The following is a 9,924-nucleotide window of genomic DNA, read 5'->3' on the forward strand; positions in this document are numbered from 1 at the left end:
TACGGGGCACAGGGCAGTAGAGCCCTGTACTGTACTAGACATCAAGACCCCAAGAGCCCACAGCTCATGACCACATCTCATGGGACAGAGTGACTCCATGCAGCTCAGACACAGGAAATCACAACCTTCTCTGACTTCCTCCCAAGAGACCACATTTCCTTACAAATCTTGTGGCCAGCAGGTCTCAGAAGTGTCATGGCAGTGTGGTGGGTATTTTGCCCACAGGTGCCAGGGTTTCCCATGGCATAGATATCCCATGAGGGTTGGACATGGGTTACCAGTTTGGTTTTTACAGAGCCCTGGCCCCCAGGCCCTTGGGAGGCCCAGGTCACCACACCACACCTGAACACACGTGTACAGGGTCTCAGAGCAGCACCCGTGTTTTCCCGTGACTTCTTTATCAAGCTGTTCAGGTGTGAATGCCCAAGTCACCTCCTCTCTAGTGCCCAGAACATCTCAGGACTCTACAGCTGTAGTGTCATAGGTGTTCCTTTCTGGCACCCCAGGAAGCGCAGGAGGCAGGAGGCCAGGGCAGGATCTCAGTATGCCAACGCTGGATGCAGATGAGCTAGGGACAGCCTTCCTCAGGCCTGGGCTGAGAGGAGTGCACAGGAGCCCAAGTGGAGTTCAGGACATTTATTTCACATCACACAGCTGTACATTTTTCTATAAATAATGTGGAGCTGAAATATTTACATTCTCCTCCTATCCAGTCCATAGCTTTCTTCTGGCACTGAAGCCAGGAGACTCTGCCTGCAGACAGGCATGCACGCTGGGCTCAGCTCAGCCCTGACCCACCTATCCCTGGCCCTTAGGCAGAGCAGCTGGTGCTATCTGGGACACCATCACCTCATTCCTCTGTCCTCTCATGCCAAAGGCCAGGAAGACCACTGCACAAACCCCAGCTTAGCACATGGCAGCCACTTAGGGACACCCATCAGTGGAGCTAGGGCAGGCAGCAGCATGACCTGCACCCACAGTTTAGGAACTGTGAGGAAGCAGGAAGGTCGCCCGCCACTTACTGAGCTTCCTTTGAACCTCCCCTCCTCCTTCCAGGCCCTCAGCCAGGAAGGCTTGTCCCCAGGTGTCTTTCACTTCCCAGAGTGGAACTGTCCCAGGTGCCCCACAGTGCCAGATCATAGAGGACAGAGAGAAGACTCCGAAACTGGAGGATATAAGGACTAGGACAAGGGACCACAGTGCAAACATCTCAAGGACAGGCAATAGTGGGCTCACAGTGACCCCACAGACACACACACACACACACACACACACACACACACACACACACTGGAGCCCTGAGGGGACAGAAGGCTAGTCTGCTATTGTAGGGAGAGAAAGTAATGAGACTAGCTTAGCCCCGTGACAGATGAACACAAAGACACTCAGACGTAAGAGGAGACCAGCTAGACTGTGGGAAGGAACTTGCTGAGAACACACACACATCATTCCCATCTCAGTACAGCAGCTTCGGTGCTTAGGAGCAGCAAGAGGTGAGGGGAGACACCTGGGCTTGGCCAGCTGTGTAACCCTTCTATCAGCTAGAGACAGGCCGAGGCGGGGTTCGGAGGTCTTCTTCACTGCTACGAACTGCGGCCACATACGAGAAGAGACACAACACAGAGTAGCAGATCTCGTGGGCCTGCAGGGAACAGAAGACCCGTTGGATCAGCCACACTGAGACTCCCTCTTAGGTGGAGGGTCAGCCTAGAGTACGAGGCCTGCCCTGACACTAGTGCAGGCCCCTGGGCTGAGTGAGCCTCAGGCAAGTCTCTGGAAGCCTTTCTCCTGAGAGAGGGGGGTCAGCACATGTACCCCAGATGAAAAGTATGTTTGACTTGAGTTGAACCACTGGCATCTAGTCCCCCGCAAGGGTCCACCCTTCTTGCCGGAAGGTTCCCAGGGAGCCCTGTGTGCTTCGGCCTGCTGTGGCTGGGACGCATACTCACCATTGGTGTCTTGTACTTGTGGCTCACCACTTCTTTAATTTCAGGAACTAAAACCGGACGGGCAAGAGACAAAACAGAAAGTTCAAAACTAAGAGCAACAGGGTCCTACTCCCCCGGGCGGCTGCGCCCGGTGCCAGGCTCCCCTTCCCTCTGTAGCCTCTCACAGTGGCTGTGGCGGCTTAGGCTATGATAGAACAGAGCTCAGCCTGTCCAGGCAGACTCTTCAAACAGACATCGCAAGTCTGCCGTGGCTCTTTACTTGATGCCTGCGATCTACGTGCGTCTATGCATGTCCCAAGGTGGAAGGGCTGGCCATCCTCCCGCCTGGTCACAGCTACTGTCCAGGGCTTTTGAGGAGTTGCAGTAGGGAAGAGAGTGGTCTCTAGCCTGTGCCTCCCTTGCTGAGATGCCCATGAACTCATCCCTGTCACCAGAGCTCACAAGTCTAGTCGTGATAAACGTCACTCCTCCCACAACCCCCACACAGAGGCTCATGAGGTTGTATGAAGTAATAGGATACTAAACCCAACATCAGACTTGGAGGAGGCATCAACTCCTGGGAGGCAGGAGAATCTCAGGCCTGCCTGTGTGAGGGAGAGCGTCAGAGGGCTCTGGAGCAGACACACTGATCAGGAGAGAAAGGCAAGGACAGCACCCAGGTGGAGGTGACGGGGAGCATCAGGCAAGTACACACATGTCCACAGCCCAGAATGCAAGATTAGGAGTCACCCCATCCCAGCCATGCAGGGTCTGTGCCCGGCCAGAGGAAGGAGTAGGGTCCCCCAGGTCTAGCCATCAGTGTGGCCTTGTGAGACTGGGAGGAGGGCGTGGCATCCCTCTGGGGACAGAGAAGATACAGTGAGAGCTGGCCACACCTTCTTCTGACCCTGGGAGGTAGAATACCCAGAACCCAGTGTTAGCATGAAATAAACTCATCAGAGGCAGAGCAAGAAGCCCCAGGTCATTCTCCTGAGTTGGAAGAGTTCCCCAAGTATCTCTCTGGCAAAAGAGAGAAGGTAGCAGCACGGTGAAGAGAGAACTCAGAACGGTGAGCCAGCACAAGGGGAGGGGCGTTGGAAAGGAAGAGGGTGGGGAGAAGGAGGAGAGACCACTAATCATGGAAGCAGCTAGGTTGGTTGAAAAGAGCCCGCCACCCACTGCAGGGCCCAAGGCTGGGGCCTGGGAATAGGCAGCAGGAGCCGAGGTCACGTTACCTGCCGGAGAACGAAGGTTTTCATAGCAGCGATGAGGGGCACAAAAGAATGAAGCACAAACACAGCAGGAACTCAAAGCCCCAGGGTGAGCCCCACTACACCACTCCTTAGTGCCTGTTTGGGGAGGCTGGATCCAGCTCCAGACAGACCTGCCCTTCTGCCTCTGAGGCCCACAAGGTTTCTCTGGCCTCAGCTGAGTCTGTCTGTGGTGCCTCGTGCCCTCCTCTACAACAGAGGCCGGGGAACCAGAGTGGTGCCAGGGAGGCTTGGTGGGGACCCTGTTGGGCTGCTAGAGAGATGGCAGGAGGCAACATGGACACAACAGAGCTTGAGGATCACCAGTCTGCTCTGCCCCAGAACTTTCTGACCACTGGCTGGCCAAACCAGGAAAGAGGGCGCTACATCATCACCATCCTAGACTCTAACCTGTCCAAGACTTCCTGCTCCTCGGGGACCACTGGCTCTCCTGTCTCTCTCCTTTCTATTCTATGTTCTCGGGCTCCTTTCCTTCCCTGTCACTCCTGCTCCTCCTGACCTCTCTGCAGAGGCTTTTGTCCCCCGGCCCTAGTCCCTCCTCTGGAGCTCCAAGGTTTGAGTTACTGCCATGTGAGTCCAGACCTAAGAGCAAAATAGTGTAATTACCAAATTCTTCCAGGACAAAGACGCCTCGAACTGTATTGCACTTTTTAATGTGATTCAGCTCTATGAAAACCTGCAAGAGAGGGAGGGGGCGGGGGTAAGGCCCATAGGCTCCACCCCTGCCCCATGAAGCCCACTCTCCCAGCTACAGCCCGTGCTCCCCAAGGAAACCTAGTTCCCAAAGGGAGGACATAAGAATCCACACACACACAGTCAAAAGCGCTAAGAAGCGAAGAAAGCAGAAAGGGCAGGTACCTTCCGCTCCTGGCCGGAGGAGAAAGCATGGGAGAGAAAGGAAGGCATTAGTTTTAATGGCCAAACCCAACCCAAAGGCCCCTCTGCTGGCCTGGGCTACCCGCCCATCCCCTCTGCCCAGGCAGCACTCCTAGGACACCAGGGATCTCTGGCTCAGGTCCCTCAGGTCTCTACCCTTCCATACATCCTCCTCCGGCGCAGAGGGCTGGCACGGGTGCAAAGCTCCCTCAGACTGTCCTTAGGGTGGGAGATGATCTTATCTTCCTTGACACAGGATCCAGGACCTCCCAAGAAGTATGCAGTAACATTAATAACTGCTACCACGTGCCGAGCACTGACTTGGCACTTTACGAACTTATCTGACTGTTATAGTCTACAATACAGTCTCCATGTTACAGATGAGAAAGAAGTAGGATCAGAACATTGGTGAATGAAGCTGGGCCTCAGATCCAAGTCTATGCTTTTCCCATCTGTTACTCCAAGTGCATCAGCACACTGAGGACGGAAGCTTGGTTCACCTCAGCTGCCTGCTGTCAGCAGAAGATGGGTCAGGGCCACAGGCCACTGCTCCCTTAATGTTCTAGACCATGGAGTCAGACCCAGAAGTCAGCCTTCGCTGTTCCTCTCTGTAGGATGCTACTTCTAGGAGCCAAGCCTTCCAGGATAGACCAGTTTGGAAATGGTGTGAAACTGTTAATGGAGTAGGCCCAGGATGCGGAACACTGAGTGCTGAACAAGGAGGTGGGTGGGGGTCTAGGTATGAATTAACAAGAGCTCATCTTTTCTGGGAGCAAGGATGCAACACTGATACGGGATCAGAAGCCACCTCTCTAGCTCCTTCATGGACTGAAAAAGTACATAGGCATTACCCCTCCTTGGGAGAACCCTAAGATCTTTATAGGTATGGTGCCACACTAGGTTCTAGAGTGGAAATACACTAATGGAGGGGCAGGCTATCTGGGCAGCTATTTAGCTATTTCTTTGTGTCTAAATTTCCCAGCTAGACCTCTTCCCAGCTAAACTGGCCAGGAGAGACAAAGTAATGACAAAGTTAGATATCCACCCCCACTGAGCTCCTGTTGCTCGGCCAGAGGTTTCAGGATATCACACTAGGACCTAGTTCAGAGTCTTGAGGAGTTTAGGGGAGGGGAGGAAAGGCACTTGTGTGAGGAGTCAGAGCCGGGAACGGACCTGGGATGATGCGCTGGCCTCAGAGGGAATTAGCTTAAGGAATGTCCACTGAGAGAAAAAGTATCACTGTGTTAAAAGACCAAGAAGAAAAAGAGAAGTCAGCTCCTAGGGTGGAATCACAGTAGGAAAAGGATCCTGAAGTATTCCCCGTCAAAGGAAGGGCATGAGGCCTGTGGAGCAGGGCCGGGGAAGGACATCCAGAGGAAGAGAAAGGACAAGAATCAGCAGGAAAAGGCAAACACCCATACTTGGAGAGGACAGAGACAGACAGACAGACTGATACACATACACACACACACACACACACACACACACACACACACACACACGAAGTACACAGGGAGATCGGCCAATCTACTCTCAAAGCAAAACCACCAAGAGAAGCACACCCTGGGAATACAGAAAGGCAGAGACACGCAAGAGGGGCCAAGTGAGACGCTCCCACTCACACTGTGTGAGTCTAATGGGTGGGCAGCACAGCCACCAAGCCTCTTTCTCTTTCCCAGTTCCCAACACAGGCTCCCTGCTGCATCTGCTCAGAGCCTGGTGGTCTCGCCAGTCACTGTGCCCTCCCCTCTGGTTTCTCTCTGTCTAGCCATTCACCTCTCTCTGGCCTAAGGCTCTCCCTCTTACTTACTGGGAGAGCACGGAGAGCCTGGAAACTGATCTTATGTAGAAAAACACTAGGGCCGGGAGGCCGCCTGCTGCCGCTTGTGCATACCTGGTTGTGCATGAACTTGAGATTGATCCCTTCCAGGGTGACTTGAAGCAAGCCACCCTCTCCAGTCTTCATGTCCTGCACAGGGAACTCACCGCCTAGCTCAGGCCCTGTGGTGAAAGGAAGGTGTCAGCTGACCGGTGAGGTGCAAATCCCACAGTCCAACTTCCTGAGCAGGTCTGTGGTGAGGAGGGGGCTATGGCATGGGGCGGGGGGATTGTGGTGGGGGGTTGTGGGTGTGTGTGTGAGGGGTGTGTGAAGGGTCTGCTCCTCACCAGGTTTGATGCTTTGCTGTCGGGCAGCAGCACGTTCCATGCTGTCCTTCACACAGTAGTACAGCTCTCGACACTGCAGCACAGGGAGGGGCAGACTTGTGACAGGAGCCCTGCCAAGCTGCCATTTCCCCTGTTCTAGAGCACCCAGAGGCTACTACTGTCTCAGAGCCAGGGTGAGCATTCCACATGAGAGCTAGAGGCCAGCTCTGGCTCTAGTTGTGGGTTTTGGAATTGTAACTTCCCAGTGAGAAATTCTTAAATACCTATCCAATCCCCAGCCCAAACACAGACCCCAGTACCTTCTTGGTATAGAACTTGTTGAGCTGGGTCTCAGAGCCATTTCTACGCCATAAGCACAGGACCTTGGTCTTGGGACAGTAGGTCATGTTGATGAGCTTCTCATACCACCAGCGCTCGTACACGGTCCCAATGTTACTACGCAACACCACACAGTCATCACACACCTGGAAAAGACACAGCATTCATCAGTGGTCCTGGTCGCTGACAGGTTTTCCCATCCCAGGCCACACTACATGCCCTTCACAGGGAAAGGATGGCGTGGCTGACCCTGAGAGCAGCCTTATGGTCAAGTTTTCTGCCCAATGCTCAGGTTCCCTTAGGGGAAACACAAGCAGTGGACATATTTTCTGTTAGGATTACTGATAGAAATGGAATCTTTGAAAATGCGCACTGTCCAAGTCAGTTAGTGTGTACCCCCTCATATTTTCTCTCTAGACCAAGGGCTTGGAGGGTATCTCTTGCCTCCATCTTACAACATGGAGAAATCAGCTCTGTTACCAAGCAGAAGGTTAGGCATAACTGGGGAGAAAACACTGGGGTCAGTACATCTTCTAGTCTTAGCTCTTCTCTAAATACTTTTATGTAGAATTCACTAAACTACTTTATTTGGAATTTACTTCTCTAAATTCTACTATAAAATACTTTGATGATTATGTAAGTGACACACGAATGACGGTTACTGCATAAAAATTACTCAGCACAGGATGGTGAGCGAGCGAGCATTAAGAAGCAAGGCCCCCTTCATCTGCTTTTCTTGCTCAACAGCTCCCTCCAGATGGACTCACCCATGCTCATAGCTTCAGTGGAGTGACCCTGCGGCATGCTGGTTAGAACATGGGTCTCAGGCCAGGCTGTGTGGCTTGAGGTCCTAGCTCTACCATACTTAGCCATGTCATGTTGAGCAAGCTCTTTTGTTCATGTCTCCTCCTGGCTAAGGAGGGGCTCCCTGACAGTAAGAACTATTAGATGTATTAATATGCACACTTTTTTGTGGTGTTCTGTTTGTTTAAATATAGTGTTCCTCTCTATGTACTCCTGGCTGTCCTGGACCTTGTTATGTTGACCAGGCTGGCCTCGAACTCACAGAGATCATTCTGCCTCTGCCTTCCAAATGCAGGGATTAAAGGAGTGTACCATTGTACCTGGCACAGCATCCATAAAATTCTTAAGGTGCATCAAAAGCCAGGTATAGGTCTGGGTATATAGCTTAACAGTAGAGTGTTTGCACATAGAAAGTACCCAGTTAGCTGCTTTGACAATCTAGTTACGGTACAAAACCATAATAATAGCTGGACGTGGTGGCGCATGTCTTTAATCCCAGCACTCGGGAGGCAGAGGCAGGCGGATTTCTGAGTTCGAGGCCAGCCTGGTCTACAAAGTGAGTTCCAGGACTATATAGAGAAACTATACAGGGCTATACAGAGAAACCCTGTCTCGAAAAAAAACCAAAAACCAAAAACCAAAAACAAAAAAGGAAACAGGGCGCCGAGATGGCTCTGGGAGTAAAGGGACTTGCCACCAAGGCTGAACACCTGAGTTTCAGTTTGATACCCAGAATTCATATGGTGCAAAGAGAAAACCAACTCCTATAAGTTGCTCTCTGACCTTCACACACATGCTGTGATACACATGCATAAATAAATATAACTTTTAAAGATTTATTTTACTTATTATATATGTAAGTACACTGTAGCTGTCTTCAGACACCCCAGAAGAGGGCGTAAGATCACATTATGGGTGGTTGTGAGCTACCATGTGGTTGCTGAGATTTGAACTCAGGACCTTCGGAAGACCAATCAGTGCTCTTAACCACTGAGCCATCTCTCCAACCCCATAAATTTTTATAAAAGAAGGAAAGATAAAAGAATAAAGTCTTTTTATTCTAGTATAGAGGAGTATAGCTGTCCTGGAATTCGTTCTGTAGACCAGGCAGGCCTCAAACTCTGTCTTCCGGTGCTCGGATTAAAGGTGTGCACCACCACTGCCTGGCTATGGTCACACCTTGTTGCTTGCCTACAGTCTCCTGGAGGATACAAAGGAGACTACGACACTTGTCAGATGAAAGGCTGAGGATAGTAAAAAATGGAAGGAGGTGGAGGTGAGAATACGCAGCAGCCACCACCCAGGCACGCCATTTTGTGGTATTCTCATTCATGGACAATGCAATTATGTCACACATCCGCTACTGAAGAAAAGAAATGGTGAGAGATTTGCACAATAACTTGATAAATTAGTGATAAACGGGGGGGGGGGGGGGGGGGGGGGGGGACGGACCCTAGCATTGCTCTAGGAGCTTCTTGTGTCTCTGAATATTCTTCTGGCTCTCCAGTATAAACTCACTTCCATGAAAAAGATGTCTCCGTTTGTGTCCGTCCCTGCATGCACAACAAAAGTCTGCTTCCTCATGTGCCGGCTGCCGCTGGACCGGATGGAGAGGTCACGCCCATTCTGAGGAGAAAGAGCTGCTTAGAAACTTTCACATGTTGCTCTTACACATAGATTTGGAATTTAAAAACAAAATGTCTCAGGGAGTGTGGATGGGGTGGGGAGTTTATGAAGGGGGCACTTGGAAGGGGGACAACATTTGAAATGTAAATAAATAAAATAATTAAAAAATAAAGTCTCACTTAGCAATTAAATTCCTAACAGTTTCCTTAGTCATATCTTTTTGTTTGTTTATTTATTTTCTTCTTTTCAAGGCAAGATTTCTCTGTGCAGCCCTGGCTGTCCTAGAACTCCCTCTGTAGACCAGGCTGGCCTCGAATTCAGAGATCAGCCTGCCTCTGCCTCCCGAGTGCTGGAGTTAAAGGCCTGGGCCGCTATGCCCACTGCTTAGCACTATATTATCTGCTAGCCACTGGCCACAGGGAAGGACCAAAGACTTGTTGGAGTCATAGTCCCAACACCTTTTAAAAACTTAAGATCTCAAAGAACGTCTGTTTATGTGAGTTATAACTATGCTTACTATTCTTGAAATACTAATAACATTTTAATGTTTATTAATTCATTTAAAAATAATTGGATTGGGAGGAGGGGGGCTGTGATTGGGATGTAATAGTTTGCTGATAGCCAAGTCTAAGATAAGGAACACACCTTTTATACAATGTATTTCTCCTAATAATAGCAACAATGAAAAGAGTGTCAGTGCTTTACTTATAAATCTCCTTAATGTTTGCTTTAGGAGACAACAGCTGCATTCTTGGGCCAGGCAATGTACCACACACTCAAGAGGCTGAGGCAGGAGGATCATAAGTTTGAGGCCAGCCTGAGCTACATCACAAAACACCATTAGAAAGAAAGAAAGAAAGAAAGAAAGAAAGAAAGAAAGAAAGAAAGAAAGAAAGAAAGAAAGAAAGGAAGGAAGGAAGGAAGGAAGGAAGGAA

General features: G+C 50.6%; 1 protein-coding gene across 22 annotated transcripts in view; it reads right to left on the reverse strand.

The window, feature by feature from the left end:
- Positions 1-621: 621 nt before the first annotated feature.
- The window catches only part of Madd (MAP kinase activating death domain), a 43,619-nt gene continuing 34,316 nt past the window's right edge, over positions 622-9,924 (reverse strand). For 9 of the 22 annotated variants that reach the window (XM_029474115.1, XM_029474114.1, XM_029474124.1 and 6 more), the window contains 8 exons: positions 8,882-8,989; positions 6,541-6,705; positions 6,242-6,314; positions 5,970-6,076; positions 4,058-4,066; positions 3,806-3,875; positions 1,950-1,996; positions 628-1,642 (listed from right to left, as the gene is read on the reverse strand). In XM_029474115.1, coding sequence (XP_029329975.1) covers positions 1,538-1,642; positions 1,950-1,996; positions 3,806-3,875; positions 4,058-4,066; positions 5,970-6,076; positions 6,242-6,314; positions 6,541-6,705; positions 8,882-8,989 — 684 coding nt within the window. In that variant the 3' untranslated portion in view covers positions 628-1,537. Of the gene's footprint in view, positions 1,643-1,949; positions 1,997-3,805; positions 3,876-4,057; positions 4,067-5,969; positions 6,077-6,241; positions 6,315-6,540; positions 6,706-8,881; positions 8,990-9,924 lie in introns of all 22 variants that reach the window. The other 13 variants (XM_029474134.1, XM_029474133.1, XM_029474132.1 and 10 more) reach the window with 6 other exon arrangements.

Source organism: Mus caroli, chromosome 2 (assembly GCF_900094665.2).
Source record: "Mus caroli chromosome 2, CAROLI_EIJ_v1.1, whole genome shotgun sequence".
NCBI lineage: Eukaryota > Metazoa > Chordata > Mammalia > Rodentia > Muridae > Mus > Mus caroli.